The sequence below is a fragment of the Schistocerca serialis genome, chromosome 9, assembly GCF_023864345.2.
Source record: "Schistocerca serialis cubense isolate TAMUIC-IGC-003099 chromosome 9, iqSchSeri2.2, whole genome shotgun sequence".
NCBI lineage: Eukaryota > Metazoa > Arthropoda > Insecta > Orthoptera > Acrididae > Schistocerca > Schistocerca serialis.
Window position 1 is genome coordinate 528,840,371 of NC_064646.1, and position 21,045 is coordinate 528,861,415.

Here is a 21,045-nt window from a genome sequence, read left to right on the forward strand (position 1 = left end):
TTGATCCTATTAATATCTGAGTGTTCACAGTTGGTGATGAGTCAGGTATATGTGAAACAAATTGAAATTCAGTCTTTGATATCTTTGAAGCTATTATACTTACAATTCCCTTATTTTTAAGTATTCTGTAATTATACCTGCCCTAGTGTATTGTGACCTGTGACTTGGATATTTCCTAAAAACTATTTTATCTTCACATGGCACTCAGTTAGAATATCAAAGTCGTCAAAACTGGTGAGCAGTTTGCAAGCAGGTCATTTAAATTTTGTCTCTCTCATTTTTTTCTCTAATAAAGACAAGATAATCTGACACAACTTTAACTATGTATTTAATTGTGTTTTAAAGGGGTCGAGGGCTGAAAAGATTGAGAAAGCTGGACATATGGTGTGGACCTGGCTTGGACAATGAGACAATAATTGCCATCAGCCGTGGGCTCCCTGCTTTGCGGAACTCTCTGTCTGTGATGCAAAGGTGCTCTCGGCTGCTGCCTTCTCTGAGATCTGCCGCCTAGAACAGCTTGAAATGTAAGCACTGCTACTGACTTTGTAGTGTAGTTCAAACAAAATAACTGGCTAGGTGATGAAACTGTAACTGGTGAAGGAGTTGAGAACTGTATGAGTAATTCATAAATGTGATGATTGAAAATGTGTTAAAAATCATAAGTGCAGCCATTAAATGAAAACACATTGGGGGACATTAAAATTGCAACAGTACACAACTGGAACATGAGGAACATCAAATTTGCTTGAAGGGTACTGAATGTTTGGATACGCAAACAACTGGCATTTCAGTGTAACCCCACAGAGTAAGTAGAAGTAAATCCACTACCTTCTGTATGTGAGGAAAGATTACACAGTGGATTTCACATTCAGAAATCACATTAGATGTTGTTCGTGAAAAGGTTGCATTATACCTCGTGTAAGATGGAGAAATGTCTGTCGGCACATGTCAGGATATGAGAGCAGCACGGTTGTGGCCTGTAGAGACTGTTGTTTATCAATGAATGATGTTACTGCTTACATCAGTCGAGATCCGACAACTCTACTGCAAATATGGAACCGATGTATACTTGCACCAAGAATGATCAAAAGTACTGTTTGTTAACAAAACCAAAACTCAATTATAATGTCCTCGGACAAATATCCACACGACTATATGCACATGTCAAAGAAAGTTTTGCATCACCCTGGTTCCCAGAACTCTTGAAGATAGACATTGACTGTGGATATTGTATCACAGACACAGTCCCTTTGACTGTTGAGAGATGTCACTAAACCTGCCCAAAGGTGTAAACAATCCTGCATGAGCAGCACATATTAGATGCGAGGGGGTCCGATAGCCAATCAGTTCCAGTCATCTACCAGGAAGTAAAAGGTACACGGCTTGTGTTGTCTGTATTTCAATCGTGCCTAGACAGTCATGGTCGCAGTTTGATCACATCCCCAGTGTTACTTTGTGCCAGGAAGGGCTTTCAACAAGGGAAGTGTCCAGGCATCACGGATTGAACCAAAGAGATGTTGTTCAGATGTGGACAAGATACAGAGAGACAGGATCTGTCGATGACATGCCTTGCTCAGGCTGTCCAGTGGATGACTGCTATCTACGGATTAAGCCTCACAGGAACCCTGATAGCACTGCCACCGTGTTGAATAATGCTTTTCGTGCAGCCACAGGACGTCATTTTGTGACTCAACTGCACGCAGTAGTCTGCATGATGTGCAACTTCACTCCTGATGCCCGGGGTGAGGTCCATCTTTGCAACCGTGACACCATGCAGAGTGGTACAGATGGGCCCAACAACATGCCAAATGTACAGCAGTCCGGACCACTACGTCTGAAGGTCTCGCTGTATGGTGGTACAACGTGCAATGTGTGGTTTTCACTAGCAATAAACATCATTTCCGCCCTTTTTATGTTGATCTCTATTCCAATTTTCTGTCTTGGAACCGAAGTGATGCAAAACTCTTTTTTGATGTGTGTATAACAGAAATGTCTCTGCTGTGGACATCGTGTGTTATGTTCCTACACGATGAATCCTAGAGTTGCAGTAGGAGGCGGCGTGAAGTGTGGGGACGTTGTTGTTGCTGCTGGCATGCAACAGCTGATGTGCTGCCGATGAAGATCGGGACAAACTGGGCTGAGTTGCCAGCGTGGAGTGCTGAGATGGAACTGCCAGTACTGCCGAATGGTGGCATTGCATCTGATCTGCTGGTACTGTCCGCTCCATAGCATGTAAATGACTTTGTATGGTTTTGTAATGGCTTAAATAGTCGGAGCAGACGAGTATTTGCATGGCGCTGCAAGGCAGCGTGACTAGGCGTAGCGAAATAGTGTTGTGCTGATAGTGTTCTCTGCTGTAACAGGCAGACTTACAAAAGAACATTCCAAAATCAAGATAGGAGACGAGGTACTGGCAGAAGTAAAGCTTTGAGGACGGGGCGTGAGTCGTGCTTGGGTAGCTCAGGTGGTAGAGCACTTGCCCACGAAAGGCAAAGGTCCCGAGTTCGAGTCTCAGTCTGGCACACAGTTTTAATCTGCCAGGAAGTTTCATATCAGCGCACACTCCACTGAAGAGTGAAAATCTCACACCGGAAACATTCCCCAGGCTGTGGCTAAGCCATGTCTCCACAATATCCTTTCTTTCAGGAGTGCTAGCTCTGTAAGGTTTGCAGGAGAACTTCTGTAAAGTTTGGAAGGTGGAAGATGAGGTACTGCCAGAAGTAAAGCTGTGAGGACGGGGTGTGAGTCGTGCTTGGGTAGCTCAGTCGGTAGAGCACTTGCCCGCGAAAGGCTAAGGTCCTGAGTTCGAGTCTCGGTCTGGCACACAGTTTTAATCTGCCAGGAAGTTTCAACATTCCCAAATGTCAATAAACGATCTCGATGAAACTTGGCGGGTGTGTTGAGGGGCAAATAGTACAGTATATATTTTTTTGTTGGTACCTAATTTCACTATTAAGGGATAAAACACACCCTGAAAGACAATTTGGCAGTTTAGGTTTAGAAGGAATATCTTCAAGACAATATATAAAAAATGTTTTTCGTATGAAAGGTCATGTGTAATTAATATTCTTGAAAACTGTGTAATCAGCTTCTGTAATAATTTGAAATTTTGCAAAATGCTGCCTACTGCAGTTCTATTGTGTTGTTTCTCAGGTGGAGACTGACATCATAATCATTCAGCAGATGTAAATCAGAAAGTCTTCTCACAAAAACTTCCAACATCGCCAACTGTATACTTCCCACAGCTGTACCTGTGCTGTCTATCCCTTTGGTATCACTAGGTGAGGGTCAACGAGTTCTTTGTCTTCAGGTACGATGCTCTATATGGTTCTTTCACACTGACCACTGCAATAATCTAACAACAATACAGATATTCTCCCTCACTGGAAAAGAAAACAGCTTTCAAATATCTTTCGACTTGGTCGGGTGTTTGTTTGGTGACATTTTGATGGTATGACAAGGACATTTGTGGCTTCAAAAAGAAATTCTCAAGTTCTCGGTCAAACTCACCATTGTTTTCTCTTACAACTATGAAAAGGCAGCTGGTCAATGTGATAAAACCATTTAGAGCATTGTACATGAGGAGAAGGAACTTGTTCGTAAGGCGATCCCAATAGGCTTGATGGCACAGGTACAGCCGTGGGACGTATACAGCTTTTGATTTTGGAAGTGGTGTCAATCTTCACTTGTGAAATAATGAAATCGAGCTGCAGTCACTAGCACTAAACAACCAATTCTCTTCGCCAAGACTTATAGATATATTGAAATATGCCTGATCCACAACAGAATATTTTGAGTACCATCTGTGACAATTTGGAATCCTGCTGAATTTTGTTTTATATTGTCTTCTCTGTTGCGTATATTACATGAAGAAATTTCATTCATTTTATGTGCATGCTGTAAGAAAACATGTTTCAAGAATTTCTTTACAAATTATCATCGTCATTATTTTCTACAATAATAAGTAGTTACTTATTATTTTCAATTAACAAAATACACACATGTGAAATGCTAAACGAAGAAAGAAAAGGAACAAGAATGTAAAATAACAACTGAAGAAATAAAAAAAATATAAGTGAAATGAATAATTTGAATTGTAATGAAAGTTTATATATCTTACAAAGTAAAATACAGGATGGAATGTAACAATACCAGAGAAGGAAAGTTGCGGAGATGAAGAGTCGCGATAGGCACAGTAAAAAGATTCACACCATCATAGCTTTTGGCCATGAAGGCCTTTGTCAGCAGTAGACACACATACACATACACACACGCACACAAACACACACACAAACACAACTTGCACACACGTCTGCAGTCTCAGAGAGCTGAAACTACACTTTTACATATCTTAATCTACGTTGAAAATACTCTGACAGCACACATTGTGTACAGCTTCTTTTCAAAAAATTGTATTTCAGAAACCAGCTTTATTGCATAGGGAAGCTTGAAAGCTTCTTTAATTTACGTTATACAAAAATTTTCATTTCTCGAAATTAATTTGATTTGATTTGATTTATTATTGGTCCAGTTTTATCTTACATCACAAATTGTGCAATTAATATTGGACAGGTCAAAGATAAGTTACAATAATACATAGTATTAGCAAAATAGTAGGCAAATTAAAAATAAGTACTTATTACAATTAATTTTGTTACATATTTAGAAATTCTCTGGCAGAATAGAAACAGTGCTTTATTAGAAATGCCTATAGTTTAGCTTTAAATATTGGATGAGTAGCATTTTTTATTTCCTCTGGTATCTTATTGTGTAGTATTACACCAATGTTAATTATGCTCCTCTGATAGGTGGTTGTTCTGTGATATTTTTGATGTATATATGATTTCCCTCTGGTTCTATGGTTGTGTACATTTTTGTTCTGCAGCAGTTTATCTTTTTCACTATGGACTACCACCTGAAAACAGGCAGTTTCATAAATGAATAAACTTGGAACATTTAGAACACCAAGCTCTGTAAAATGGGGTTTACAGGACTCCATCTTTTTAAGGCCACAAATTATTCTTAAAGCTCTTTTTTGCATTCTAAAAACCTTTACACTGTGAGTTGAGTATCCCCAGAAAATGATCCCATATCTGATTAGTGAGCGGAACTGTGCATAGTATCCCTGCAGTACTGTTGTTTTGCTTGTTGTAGCCTTTAAAATTCTTAGGCCATAGCATACAGATGATAGATTTCTACACAAGTTATTTATATGTGTGTCCCACTTTAAGTCTTGCTGAACCCTAAGACCCAAGAATTTTTTGACACTTACATTTTCTAGGGGATCATTTTTTAATTGGGCTTGAATAGACATTTGATTACTTCGAGGAATTAAACGAAAATCGACATACACAGTTTTTTCAGTATTTATAATGAGTTTGTTTTTTTGTGAACAACTCAGAAAGTCTTTTCATAGAACTTTCTGCTGTGGACCGCAAAGTTTCTGGACTGGATCCAGTGAGCAATATGCTGGTGTCATCGGCAAACAGGATAATTTTTGTGGAACTCATATATTCGACTAAGTCATCCACATAAATCGAGAAGAGTAGTGCCCTAAGATTGAGCCCTGTGGTACACCATATTTTATTGGTAATTCGCTAGATAGAAAGGAGTTCTTTCTTGTTTTATTCATTTTGTTGAATTCATACTGAAGTGATACTTTCTACCTGTAGTTTTTTAGGTATGGACACAACCAGCTATGTGCTATACCGCTTACTCCTCGTCTTTCTAATTTTTCAAGCAGAATGTTATGGTCCAGGATGTCAAAGGCTTTTGATAGATCTAGAAAAATACTTGCAGCTAATTTATGTTGATCAAGGGATTTTAAAATGCAATCTAGGAATTCGAAAATTGCTGTCTGTGTAGATTTAGACTTTCTAAAACCATGTTGTTGTATTTTAAGAGGTGCATATTTATTTATAAAACTTAAAAGTCTGTCATAGAAGAGTTTTTCTAGAATTTTTGAGAAGGAACTTAACTGTGACATGAGTCGGTAGTTCGATATTTTATCAGAAGAACCTTTTTTAGCAGTGGTGAAACTTTTGCTATTTTAAAAATACCTGGAAATACACCAGTTTTTAAAGAGAGGTTGAAAATTTTTGCCAAGGGGTTTGCTATGTTGTGAGCACATGCTTTTAATATGAAATCAGGTACTTTATCATGACCACTTGGCGTTTTATTGCTTAATGATTTAATTTTGCTTATAATTTCATTGGGGTTCATTTCATAAACATACGTAGAAGCAGCCGAGATCACTGACTTGCCGGAGAAACTTGGGACCGGTCCTTGACAGTTTACTTGAATCAGGTCTTCAGCTAGTGAAGTGAAGTATTCATTGAATTTTTCCACAACTGAATATGTGTCTGTGACTTTTGAGCCTTCTAGTGTTAGTGATACATTCTTTTTCTTTGGCGCTGAACTACAACTTTCTTTCTTTGTAACTCTCCACGAGGTTCTCATTTTGTTAGATAAGTTTCTTATCAAATTGTCATTCCACATAATTTTTGCCTCTTTGACTACTATACCATAGATTCTTTTGTAGGCTTTTGAATAATCTGCGAATTCTTGGCTTACTCTATATTTCTTACAACAGTAGTGCAGAAATCTGTTTCTCTCACTGGAAATTTTTATGCCTTTAGGTACCTGTTGCTTATTATTCTAAGGTTTTACTGTTTTTGCTACTTTTGGAAACGCTACATTAAAATAGAAAGATGCTCTGAAAACTCATGTACATGCTATTAACATTTTTTGAGTGGCGATGCTTTCCCAGTTTTCCTTCATTCTAAACATAATAAGCCAAATTACCTTTCGGGGCATGTATCACCCCTTAAAAGTGAAACTGGGCACAGACAAAAAAATATGAATCACACTATTTTTCCCCTCTACACACCCACGTAGTTTCATCAAGGTTGTTTATTGACACTTGGGATTGTTCTCGGGACATTCACCCAGCAGCAGTAACCGGTGTGACCATTTCCACTGGCAACATGTAGCCAGTCAGGTTTACAGAACGTGGTATCCAACGCAAAACTTCTATTTCTTTGCACCCACACTGTGAGTATAATTGTAAAAAGGGAGAATAATCGGAGAAAGGAATATAGGTGGTTGGTACATAACTTCTCTGTAAACGGTTTAGTTATGGAGGTTACAGTTAAGTGATGAGTGACCTAAAAATTTTTTTCGTATGTCTGAGACGGACTTCCAGATGTTACTAAATATGAAAGCTCAGTACGACATACTGAGGGTTACAAATTTTTGAGAAGTTGTAACCCCTGCTGAATATCTTTCTGTTAGATTACACTTTTAGCTACTGAATATTCGTACAGCTCTTTAATGTACATGCATAGCATTTCAATATCTAAAATTAGTGAAATAGACCCGAAAGTGTTGGTTTGTTTACATCCTGCAGGAATAGCAGTGAGTCATAGGCATGCCACTTCAATACGTTCAGCTCTTTTCTGCCTGATCTTCAAGAAGGGACATCTGCTAAATTCATGGAGCAATTGTGACCTCAGATTGTGAATTCTGCTGTCCAATTCTTTATCCAAAATACCAAATGGAGGTGCGAGTTGGCGAACTGCATCACGTTTGGCAATGTGGTTTTTGTAATCAGAGAATCTAGAATCCTACAACGAATGTCTTTCACGAAATTCTTCAATTAGTTTAATCATATTATTTTTTGTCCAGTCTATCTTCACACACTGCTACCAGCTGATCGCCTGCACCCGAGACGTAACACGGGGAGCCTGCCTATGAACTGAGCAGGGATTTGTGCTGCGTTTTCAGTGAGCGAACGGATACGGGCACGCTTGCCAGGATAGAGTATTTCTTGGAATTCTAGCACTGATGTTTCAGGCACACGTTTAAGCGACAAATCTACTTGCTGAAGCTATTGTAGTGTGCCCTTCTCCTCGGGGTTCTGCCGTGAAAAATATAAAATAAAAAATCTGATTCGGTTTGGAATCTTGGTGGTTTCAGTTACGGATAAGGCGGACTTCGTATTATTGATTGAGATCGTGCTGTAATTTGACCGTGCATGGCAGACCGGGTCGGTAACACTACAAAAAGCGACTGTACGGAAATAGCATCAGAAACTAATTGAAATTTACCTTATAATCTTGTTAGACACGCAGTATTAATGACAATGTAGTCATCATGGCTGTCCTCCTAATTTCGCTTGTAGGACGACCTGTCTTTCACTTTTCTCCGTCTGTTGAAAACTTCTTCAAGTTGACACTGTCATGATCAGTTTACAAATTTGATGATAACCCCCTCGAATCACTTTTGAAACAACCTCACTTTGTAATGTAATTTTAATTTCCACCCAAAAGCACATTTAACACATCGCCGAAAAATACACGTCTTTCGTATCAAGACAAGAGAGAGAGTCCTCAATTAGTTCTTAAAAACAAAAACCTACGCAAAACTAAAAAGACGAACAAAATTATTTATAAAAATCGGTCGCTGGCGCAGCGCTCTTCTGCGTGTGCGATCGTAAATTATATCTTTGTATTAGCGGTGGCGTGGAAGTCAAAGTACCATTACAATGCCTCCTCTACTGACACGCTCCGCAAGCGAGCGTGGCAGTATAGAAAATTTACATAGATACATATATATGAGAAAATAAGAAATTTACATATTACAAAAAATATTTCTGAGCACAATGCTCTTTGCATATCAGTCTTTGTATACAGTCTTTTTGGTGTGTATCTTCTTTAGGAGTCGTAACATTAATGTCTTTGAATTGCAGCGTATTATCGTTGCTTAGCACAGCGTTTGAATTCAGTTCACATGATTCGTGTTTACAATGGAATTAATTCGAACAATAAATGTTTCTATTATATTGCTCCAATGTCTTTAAACGAAGTATCAGATTCTGAGTGTGTGTGTACTGCCTGGATCTCTTGCGTGTAACTTGAAGAAAATCCAAAGTTTGTTCAATGTGTCAACACGAAATTGTGATCTCCAGCAGTCAGATTTTGGTGGCGTCTACCGGGGTATAAATGGTCAATGAGGGCATAGGAAACACCTCACTGCCTAAGACAGGTGATGAGCTTGTCTTTTACACCAACCTGAAGACCTGCCGGCTTCCACTACACCATACACTTCAAGGTATATTGACACTACGTAAATATTGCTTGACCAGTGTTCCATCACGTTGGTTTCTTCTTTGCATTTTCAGTTCCATTTATATGAATCATGTGCTACATGCACAAGTCCTTTGCAGCTCATTAACATCTACTTAAAATACATTTCTTGATATAGTAAGTACATAAATATACAAATATTTACAATTAATCATTACATGAGATAGTTACATTGTTGTCATATAGCACATATACAGAATTAAATGAAAAATATAGTAAATTTTTACGTTACATTCAATATCATTGTGCTGACATGTGAATTACATTACATTCAGATTGAAATATACATTTTATTTATTTTATTTGTTAGCTCATTCTTTTTTTCTTTTCTTTCCTTTTTTTTCCCTTTCGTTACACTTGCAACATTTGAAGATAATTGTGGCAACTCGCTAGAATATTCAACTTAAAATTCATCTTGCCTCCTGGAATAAAATTTACACATATTTCAAGCTTCAAGACAGCCCTCTGTAGGAGGATAGGTTCATGGGATGATTGCTAACTACTTCATAAATACTAGTAAAGTCATCTCCTACAGTGGACTACACAAAATAAAATATGATAAATAAAATACATGTTAACTTAATATAATGTAAAAGTTCCTATACCTAATACCGTTTCTAAGTGTGGTATCCCCACTATTGCTGTTTCTAAGAGTGGTATTCCTCTATTACCATTTCCAAGAGCGGTGCCCCTCTAAATATCTTAGGATCCTAAAAGTCTGTACATCAGTGTGGTAAGTGTGTGTGTATATATATATATATATAGTTCAAGTCACTCACTCATGTTTCTATAAAGTTTGTGTAGTTCATCTCCTTCCTTTCATGAGTATCAACCAATATAAATGAATGTTTTACTTAATAAATAAATAAATCTTCTTAGATAATTGCTGCTGCGTTCCATGCTGTATATCCATTCTGTATTTACCTTGTGGTACCTGTAAAATTCTATTCATAAATAAATATGTGTGTATGTCTCTCCATACTGTCAGATAATCACGAATTATATAATGTCAAATATTTCATCAACATGTATAAATTTTTCTAAGGGAGGGATGAGAGTATGAGCCGCAACACAGGACTGACGTTTTGTTTTCTCCTTATTCTCCTTTCTATTTAATGGTGCATTAGTTCAGTTCAGTAGATGAGCTTTAATTATGTCATTAGATGACTGCTAAATATGTTCTCTTAAATAATTCTTCCAATCTGAAGTGTCAAGCCTACATAACTCCAAAAATTTCATTACAAGTTCCCATTAGATTAGTGTTAAAGTGTTACAGATTTAAATCTACTGGTATATTTCCAACAGTGGCTGCTGTAAATAATTCTTTCCACATAAATCTATACTTTCACCTTTAGTTATAAGAATATATAAGACATCACATAAGTTATTATCTCAGGCATACCAATCTTTCAATAAATAGTATTCTTTCCACTACTTTCATTCTGTATTCCATGAGTACATGTGATATAGCGTTCAAATCTAGTTTCTCCCCCGCTCAACATATTCTCAATTACTCATAACATTCTCACCTATCCATTATTCATTCTTCACAAAATAACATATATTTATTCCTCAGCATTATATATATATATATATATATATATATATATATATATATATATATATATATATATATATATATATATATACCTCTTATTCATCATCATTTCCTTTTTTTACTTCAACAATAATAATAATAATAATAATAATAATAATACCCTTTTCTCATCTTATATTCCATTTACCTCTCTCCATATTACTATTTATCCTCTTACTAAACTAAAATTACATTCACTCATCTCATTCACTCACTCACATCACTCATATCAACATTACTATTATCACATGCCTCCTAAAGAAAATAATTCTGTTCAGTTCTCTGCCTCCTCTAATGTGTATATGCCTCCTCTAATGTGTATATGCCTCAATAGCAACTCCTCTTATAACCAAATATCTTATTAGCTATTGGATGGTTCACATTGCTTTCTAGACTTACCTGCATTCATTAGATTGTAAGTATCTGTATAACTTAAATGTAGGCTCATCATAACTGTATATCATATTAATTATCTTCTTCTCATTAGCTAACATTTTACTGTATGTATTTTTTCAAATGTCTGTGTGGATGTAGACCTCTGGGTTTATGTGTTAATGGATATTCTAATGAATAACAGCCAGGGTGTGGAATATTTGCAATTCGGTATGGTCCAGAGTATAAGATCTGCCATTTCCTGTTTAAATGTTTCAGTTTTGTGGGTTTAGGATGTGTTCTTAGTAAAACTAACTCATCAACTTGAAATGTTTGTGCTTTCCTGACACCTCTGTCATATTTCTGCTTTCTTTCCTTAGCTTTGTCACATAATGTTGTGTAAGCTTGTCTTACCTTTTCTTCTAAACTAACATGATTTGTTGTTGCTGTAAATTTAGGTAGAGGGTCTGTCCATTAATTTCTTTCTGTTTTATCCATAATTAATTCAGTTGGTGTGTATCCAGTAGAAATGTGAGTTAAATTGTTCACTATTTGTTCAAATGGTGCTAGGTATTCTACCCATTTTGTGTGCTTCTCTGGTGTCCGTGTTCTCATAAACTGTCCAAATTCTCAAAATGTTCTTTCTACTGGGTTTCCTGCTGCGTGAAATCTTGAAATTAAAATATGTTTAACATTCTGTTCTTCAATAAATGTCTTCCATTTTAAACTGGTAAAATATGCTGCTTTATCCGTGATCATAACTTCAGGTTTTCCTATTCTTACAAAATAATCTGTTAATAGACGTCTGGTAATAGCAGTGGTAGAAACTGAACATAAAGCATATAATTTTAAATACTTTGTGAAAACATCTAACACAGCAAGGATGTATTTTATTCCTCCACGTGCATGTGGATAGGGTCCTGCAATATCTAAAGAAATTAGCTGTAATGGCCTCTTAGGTATGATTTGGGTGCAATTCATTCGTGCTTGTGCGATTAGAATATTTGGCTTTCTGACATATGATGCATTTCCTAATATTACTCAATACTCTTCACCTTAAATTTGGAAAATAGCAATATTGTATAATCTTATCTGTACATTTCGTTACACCATAGTGTCCCCAAGTTCTGTGTGTAAATAAAATAAAATCAACATGAGCTTGAGGTAAGCAAACACACCAATGCTGTGATTCAGGGTTTCGTTGGTGAAATAATACTTCTTTGTGTAATGTGTAATATTTTTCAAGATGTGGGTCTGTTCCTGCACGTAATTTATTCTTTATCTGGATCCACCTGGTATCATTGTCCTGCAATATGGCTAACTTCCTGCACATGTTTTTGTAGTAAGGTGCAAATGTGCCGTCATACATGAGTAAAATTTTGAAATCTGATGTTTGTTCTGTCACATCTGAAAATTCTTTTAGGCCTTGTGGCAAACAAGATAGAGCATCGGCTATAATGTTGGATTCTCCTTTTATATATATAATATCGAAATCATATTGTTGTAGTGATGCACACCAGCGTGCAAGACGTGAATGTAATAACTTGCATGATAGCAGGAAAGAAAGAGCTTGATGATCAGTATAAAGCTTAGTACGTTTTCCCCATAGAAAGTAGCGAAACTTGCGAAATGCCCATACTATGGCAAGTGTTTCGCGTTCAGTCACTGAATATGACTTTTCGCATTCAGTGAGCGTGGGGCTAGCAAAACTTATAGGTTTGATGACTGTTTGTTCATCTTCTACATGAATTTGGAATAAAAATGCTCCGAGCCCATAGGAACTTGCATCTGTTACTAGGCAAAAGTCTGACATCATGTCAGGATGACATAACAACGGTGCATTAACTAAAGCATTCTTAATCGCTTCAAAATCTGTCTGACAGAACTCTGTCCATTTCCAAATATTATTTCTTTTGAGTAAAGATAGAAGATGTGGACTGTTAAGAAGGTGGTAGGGTACAAATTTCCTGAAGAATGAAGATGGACCAAGAAAGGCTTTGAGTTGTTAACGATTCTGTGGGGATGGAAAATTCTTTATTGCATCAATTTTTCTTGAGTCTGGATAAATGCCTTCAGTTGATATGATGTGACCAAGGAATTTGATTTCTCTCCTCCCTAATTTCGTCTTTGATAAATTGATAGTGACACCTGCGTCAGAAAATTTTGTCAGAAGTGGCTTCAAAAGATTTACATGTTCTTCCCAAGTAGTGGTGGCAATGACAATGTCGTCAACATAAACTGTGATTTGCGATAACTATTGTGGTCCAAGAACAGCATCTAAGGCTTCAATAAATACTCGAGCACTCACTCGTAGACCAAAGGGTAGAACACAAAATTGATAACTACGTCCCTCATTTACGACTGCTTTTATGGAGGTTCACCTGCCAAAATGATGAGCGGAGGTCGATATTGGTTAAATACTGTACATTATGAAATTTTAAAAGTTGTTCTTCCAAATTTATAGGTCGTGTGTTGATTGGGATTATAACTTTGTTAATTTCTCGTGTGTCCAGCACTAACCTTACACTACCATCCTCTTTATTAACTGCTAGTATCGGACTGCAATGTGGTGAATGTGACCTTTCAATGATACCCCAAGCTTGCATTTTTTCAATCTTTTTCAAAACTGCGGGTTTCTTTGACCAAGGAATATTATAATATGTTCTACAGTATGTTTTGTGTGGTTTAACATCCATCTCATAAGTATAGCCTCTAATAATTCCAGGTTTCTCCACAAATACCTCAGCAAATTGCTGCAAAACTTCAAGTAATTCAAGTTGTTGTTCCTTCGTCAGATATTCAGATTCTGTGCATTTCTCATATAAATCATTAGGTTTAATTCCCTGAGATACAGCTTCATTAAAAGTTAAATCACATATGTTTGTTGCTGTTGGATACATAAAATGTAACTGTTCAAATTTACCTTGTTTACTGTTTAAGTTTTTACCCTGTGTTAACTCTATTGTCAGTTGTTGTTGGTTTACGGTTAAATGACATTTCCCTTTTCCTAAATCTATGATTGCTTGATATTCATTCAAAAAGTCAATTCCTAATATGCAATGCATAACTAATTTGTCTACTTCCAGAAAACTGTAATTGAGTGGTATATTTGAAAATGTGAAGTTAATTAGCACTTGAAATTTCACATTCTTTGATTTGTTACCGGTGGCACTTATAATGTGACAATTCTGTACTGGCAATGTTTGTATGTTTATTATTTGTTTGAGTTCATTATATAAGGACATTGAAATAACACTTGCTGCTGCTCCTGTATCTAACATTACTTCCACTTCATAACTACCAATCATAACTCATGTTATAGCCTGAATAATCTTCTTCGTCTTACTGGTACTATTAAAATCTACATCCTGATATAATTCTTTTTCTATTTTCTTTCTGTCCTCATATCGGAGAAAACAAATCGTCGGTTCCGTTGCGCTCTGCTCCCTATCGACCGTAACTTGAGCGCTTAGCTCGGTCGTCGTTCGTTTTCCGGGAAATTCGGTTGTTGTTGCGGGTTGGGTTCATTGCCAAACTCAATAATATTTACATTTCTGTCACGCGTCACCCAAGTATCAGCTGTTTGGTTGTTGACATTACCTCGCGTCGCATTGGGAGTTTCGTTAGGTAGGAATTGAGGGTTGCTGTATTGCATGTGTCGTGGCGGTGGTCCATTGTGATTTCCCCATACATTATTTCGCCCATGACTGTAACTGGTATTGTCATTACTGTTATTCCTGCAATACATGTTTGGATGTTGTTTCTCTGAAAATATCCTGGATGGTACCTGTTATCCTCTCTTCTTTGATCTCTATGATTTTGGTTCCTTCTTCTGTTGTTGTTGTTTTGAATATAACTGTTATTGTTCTGATTGTAATTACTGTTCGGATAACCATTATAGTAATAATTACTGTTTCCTTGCCAATGCTGCGAGTTGTTTCTCCTAATATTGAATGGATTTGTCCTAGTGTAGTGCGAATTGTTTCTTTGAGTGTTTTGTTGTGGTGTCAGAGGCGGATTCCAATAGCCTCTGTCATTTCTGTTGTGCGTACGCGAATTGCTTGGATGGATCGGATACAATTGATTGAAATTCCTGATCTCATCTCTGCAAACAACATCTATCTCATCAACATAACTAAAAAAATTCTTTATGTTGTCCTCGGACACTCCCTATTAATTTATCACGGTAAGGAAATGGTAAGTGGCTTTTAAGTGTTCTAATTACATCTGGTAAATCTGCTGGTTTTGTCCAATATAATGTTTTGTCTAGGTAGCGTTCGAAGTATTGACGTAAAGTCTCTTTCTTCGGGTTGTAAATTTCTGGATTGTATACTTCTCGTTTTAAACTTTGCTGTTCTGTGATCGACCAGAATTCCTCAAGAAATGCTTGTTCAAACTGTTCAAATGTTTAACATCGTCTTTTCGTTGCTGCTCCCCACTTAGCTGCTCTTCCACGTAACAAATTTGTAACATATCGAATTTTATTGGCTTCTAACCAATGTCTCAGGAAAATACCATCAAAAGAGCGGATGAAAACAATCGGATGCACTTTGTCTTTCTCATCACATGAAAATGTCTGAAAGTATCCATGTCGTACTAATGTTTCATCAGCTACTCCCGATGGTATTATGGGTCCTGCATTTTGTGTCAACCTGTGCATAGTATGTGGTGATGTCTGATAGTAATTTTGATCTTGTGGTAGCATTGAAAATGGTTCATTGGGATTTGTATCACTCATTGGTAATTCTATTTTCGGCTGTGTGCTTGGTCTAGCATTATTATGATTCTCATTTATGTTTTGGTTGCCTGTTATGGGTTTTGGTATCACTGACGAACTTGGTATTACATTTTCTTTAAGTTTATGTACCTCTTTCTGAATATTATCTGTTTCTCCCTTTACTTGTTCCTTTGTCTTATCTAAAATGATCTGTGTCATTGTCTCACACTTCTCATCTAAATAATCATCACATAATTTGCATTCATGTACAAGTTTCTCTGGTAGAGTTGTGCCATTCTTTAAAGATGCTACATCTGCTCTGTCTTCAAGTTCTTCTAAATTTTCCTGTAAGGATTTCTGCTCCAATGTTACATCATTTAATCTGTCTGAAAGGTCTGTAATCGTCAGGTCTAAGTGTTCTTGGTTTGTTTTTACGGAATTGTGTGAGTGTCGTAATTCGTCAACTTGGGTACTGGTTTTCTGTTGTTCAAAAACTACTGTTAACAATTTCTCATTACATCATTGTAAGTCTGTTTTTGTCTCGTCGCTGAATTCCACAAATACCTTTTATTGTCTCGTAACCTTGTCTGATAAGTCAGTAAATTTCCTTTCAAAACTACTGCTGGTTTCTGTCAAGTCGGCAATTTGTCTCGATTGTTTTTCAGAATTTTGTTTTATGTCCCGTGTCAGTTCATCGAATTTAGTGTCAAATTTCCCAATGTCACGTTTTAAATTGTCGTCTAAAGCATCAAATCTTTTGTCTAAAGTGTCAATTTTCTGTTTTGGTCACCAAGTAACTTCAGAATCTGGTTGAGCATGTCAGAGTCCTGTGTCTTAGTTTCGTCATTTTTTCGTGACTGATTGATGTCTGGTTCTGAAGTTGACATTGTGAATGTCATGTTTTGTCGCGTAGTACTCACTCTCCATTCGCCTGTATATCTGTTTAAATATAGGGGTTGTTGTCTTAATCGAACCGGTAAAATTATGTCTTGAACATCCTCACAATTGTGTTCAATTTTCATTTGACTGTCGGACATGTTTTGCAATGTGTCACTTTCACTAAGCTCGTCCGCGGAAACAATTTCTACGCGTCTAGCGTCCATCTTGCGATTTTCGTAATTAATTGCAAATAAAATTTTCCAGTGGCAAAAAAAAAAAAAAAAAAAAAAAAAAAAAATTTTAATATGATATGTTGAAATCTGAAATTTCTCTTATGGAAATGGATATTTCTATATGATTTCTAATTAGAAATTAAATTATTAAACTGGTACTGAAATTTCCCTCTCACAAATAAATGACTGTGAATATGCTCTTCACTTATCATTTGCAATAATAGTAGTAAATCAATTTTAACTACAATTTGAAAAAATAATTTCGAAATAAATGGATCGGAATAAAGGGAGTACAGATGGCTGCTTGAAACTGGAAAAAATGTAAATTTCTGTACTCAACAATTTTTTTTTTTTCTTCAGTCTTATGTTGCAAATGTAGCGTCAAATATACAGTTTTCAATCCAAAATTTTTCTTTCGCGTCCGTGCAAATTATTTTATGGAACGTTATCCTTTTCCTTTTTTTTTTTTTTTTTTTTTTTTTTTTTTTTTTTTTTTTTACCAAATTAATTTCCTCAGCATGAAAATGAAAATTAACACAAATTAATAACAGGGAAACCAATATTGTTGTAAATTTCATGCATGTAACATTACAATTGAAATGAACGGGACTTAGTCCAAATTCATTTTCTGATGCTATTAAGTGGTTAAAATTAGATAAAATGTCCAAAATTTATAATAACTGCACTTGTATCAAATGTGAAGATAGCATGTCCTGTCACCAGGACGCCAATTGTAGTGTACCCTTCTCCTCGGGGTTCTGCCGTGAAAAATAGAAAATAGAAAATCTGATTGGGTTTGGAATTTTGGTGGTTTCAGTTACGGATAGGGCGGACTTCGTATTATTGATTGAGATCGTGCTGTAATTTGACCGTGCATGGCAGACCGGGTCGGCAACACTACAAAAAGCGACTGTACGGAAATAGCATCAGAAACTAATTGAAATTTACCTTATAATCTTGTTAGATACGCAGTATTAATTACAATGTAGTCATCATGGCTGTCCTCCTAATTTCTCTTGCAGGACGACCCGTCTTTCACTTTTCTCCGTCTGCTGAAAACTTCTTCAAGTTGCCACTGTCATGATCAGTTTACAAATTTGATGATAACTCCCTCGAATCACTATTGAAACAACCTCGCTTTGTAATGTAATTTTAATTTCCACCCAAAAGCACATTTAACACATCGCTGAAAAATACACGTCTTTCGTATCAAGACAAGAGAGAGAGTCCTCAATTAGTTCTTAAAAACAAAAACCTACGCAAAACTAAAAAGACGAACAAAATTATTTATAAAAATCGGTCGCTGGCGCAGCTCTCTTCTGCGTGCGCGATCGTAAATTATATCTTTGTATTGGCGGAGGCACGGAAGTCAAAGTACCATTACACTATGTCTGCAATGATAATGTCCGAGAGGACAGATTTATCGCTTCCTCAGCCTCGCAGGGTCGTAGAGCCACATCACATCTGCCGAGTCGGTTTGCAGCAGGACGAGTATACGACGTGGATAGTGGGACAATGTAGGGGGCACAAGATCATGTCTGTTAATTTCTTACTTTTCTGATCTGTGACATGACTTTTGAGGTCTCTGGAATGTCACGACACGGCAATTGTCGTCGCGGCTTCCCTTGACGTGGACGTGGTGAGAGATGTGTCGGTAGCAGTGTGTCTGACAAGGACAGTGGTCACAGGAGTGAAACCGCATCATTTTTCCATAAAAGTCCCCATTCTGAGCACACTTGAAGATACACGCATCAACATGTGGAGGTCGAGAGGAGGAAGAAGCATTGCAAGATAACATTTGTGGTACTCGTTCAAGCCTGACACCTGGCGCAATAGTACGAGGTGGCCTCAAGTACATAACAAGATTACGTCTGTTAATTTCTTACTTTTCTGACCTGTGACATGACTTTTGAGGTCTCTGGAACATCTTCTGACAACATAATGCACAAACCGAATCACCTCAATCCAGAGGGCGGTCAGCTGTTGCCGTGGCCAGTGAGTTCTCCGCACCTCTAGTCTGTTTCATAAATTTGGCCACAGGCTGCTGAGAGAATATCATGCCACCACTGTGACTGATGACCTCTGGCACAGAGCATATGTAAGAATAAAATATAAGAATTAATATAAGGACTGATATAAGAACGAAATATAAGAATGTGGGCATTTAAAAGGATTGTAACGCCTGAAAATATTGTACACACATATACTATATAATAAATGCATGACACTTATTGTGAAACACAGTCATAATTTTACAATTAGTATAATGCCCTTGTATACTTAACTTGATAAGAAACATCATGTAGTAATCTTCTATGGACATGGGTAGATAAATGTAAAATAAATAAAAGAAATAAATAAATAAATAAAAGCAGTAATTGGGTTTTGAACGTGGGGCACAAAACTGAGAGGCTGCATCACTAGCCATTGTGACACCATTTCACCTGAGATTACTGTGCTCTAAAAGACACACACGTAAAGTAGCTAAAAAACTTTGACTGTTGTTTTCCCGAATAAGCTTAGACATGTGTTAGCTTATTTTGACTCCTCTTGCACTGTGCAAAGTTTAAGTTACGGCACTCGGCATTTTCTCCTCATTGAGCCAGCTCGATGTACGGCCAGGTCAGAGTCGAGCCGCTGATGCTACCTGAGGTGACGCCTCCCTACTAAATGTATTCCCTCAAATCACCTAAAATATAATAGTGTATGTTCTTACTATACTGCAGACCCACAATAAGAAAAGTGGTATTTGTTTTCATTCCTGATGTTGCAGTTTTAATGGCCAGATTCCTGATGTTGCAGTTTTAATGGAAAGCAGTGTAATTTCCCAGACGAGTGAAGATATAAAGTGAGAAGCTCGTCTTACTTTCACATTTCTTACAATAATCAAACTATTCGAGCAAATCAGATCTCTGTAAAGTCATTTCTACATCTGCAATCTGCAAGACACCTTATAGTTTGCAGTGGAAGGTACCTTCGCTACCACTGTCACTGCAGAAGAAGTTATCAAAAAGTTTCTGTTCGAGGGCACTGTTGTAGTGTATATGCGACACAGCACATGTCCGACGGTGATATATGAGCTCTGATGTGTAGGGACAGCTTAGTGAGGCATTCGTGTCTTCCTGACACGTGTGCGGAAAAAGTGTGCCGTGGCAATATTAGTACCAAATGTGTCCAAACTGGACCAATGTGCTGCTGTTCTTTTCTCAGCTGCTGAAGGACAAACACCAGTCAGAGAACAGAGAATGTGTTTCGGGCAGCACATCTGTTGAAAACCACAGTTCAGGAATCATACACCAACTTCCGTGCCTGTGACAGTTTGACACGAGACGCCAGCTGATCTAGGAGGTTGGCTTCACCCATTAGAGATAAGTGGGAGACACTCGAGCACCTGCCCTTCAGACCCAATTTCTCCCTGTTCGATTATCCTGCTGGCGGTCCCTTAAAAAAGTCCCCGAAGGGTCGACAATTCCTGCCGGACAAAGGTGTGCGGCAGGCAGTTACGGACTTCTCTGCGTAGCAGGACACGGTGTTCTTCCGAGCAGGTGCCTTCGACTTGGTGTGTAGGTGGGAGGATTGCCTCAGTGCTCACAGCCATTTTGCGCGATTGCAATCCCATACTGTACGGCCTTCGAATGGGAACTTTTTGATTGCCCTTTATAATTAATGTTTGTCAGAATGTCTATACACAAATAGTACCAAGGAATACATTTCACTGTGAGTACTTCACTTACAAAAAAGGAAAAATCGATAATTTGTCCTTGTACTCCTCCACGTAGTAGGTGAATATGGATTGGGGCTAAGAAATGAAAGAGGAAGCCACCTGGTAGAATTTTTCACAGAGCATAACTTAATCATAGCTAACAATTGGTTCAAGAATCATGAAAGAAGGTTGTATACATGGAAGAACCCTGGAGATACTAAAAGGTTTCAGATAGATTATATAAAGGTAAGACACAATTTAAAACCTGGTTCCTAAATCTCAAAGACATTTCCAGGGGCAGATGTGGACTCTGACCACAATTTATTGGTTATGAACTGTAGATTAAAACTGAAGAAACTGCAAAAAAGATGTGAATTTAAGGAGATGGGACCTGGATA

General features: G+C 37.2%; 1 protein-coding gene across 1 annotated transcript in view; it reads left to right on the forward strand.

Moving 5' to 3' along the window:
• LOC126418620 (uncharacterized) overlaps positions 1–21,045 on the forward strand; it is a 155,849-nt gene that overhangs the window by 118,757 nt on the left and 16,047 nt on the right. Inside the window, exon 6 of the mRNA XM_050085462.1 lies at positions 346–524. Coding sequence (XP_049941419.1) covers positions 346–511 — 166 coding nt within the window. The 3' untranslated portion in view covers positions 512–524. The remainder of the gene's footprint in view (positions 1–345; positions 525–21,045) is intronic.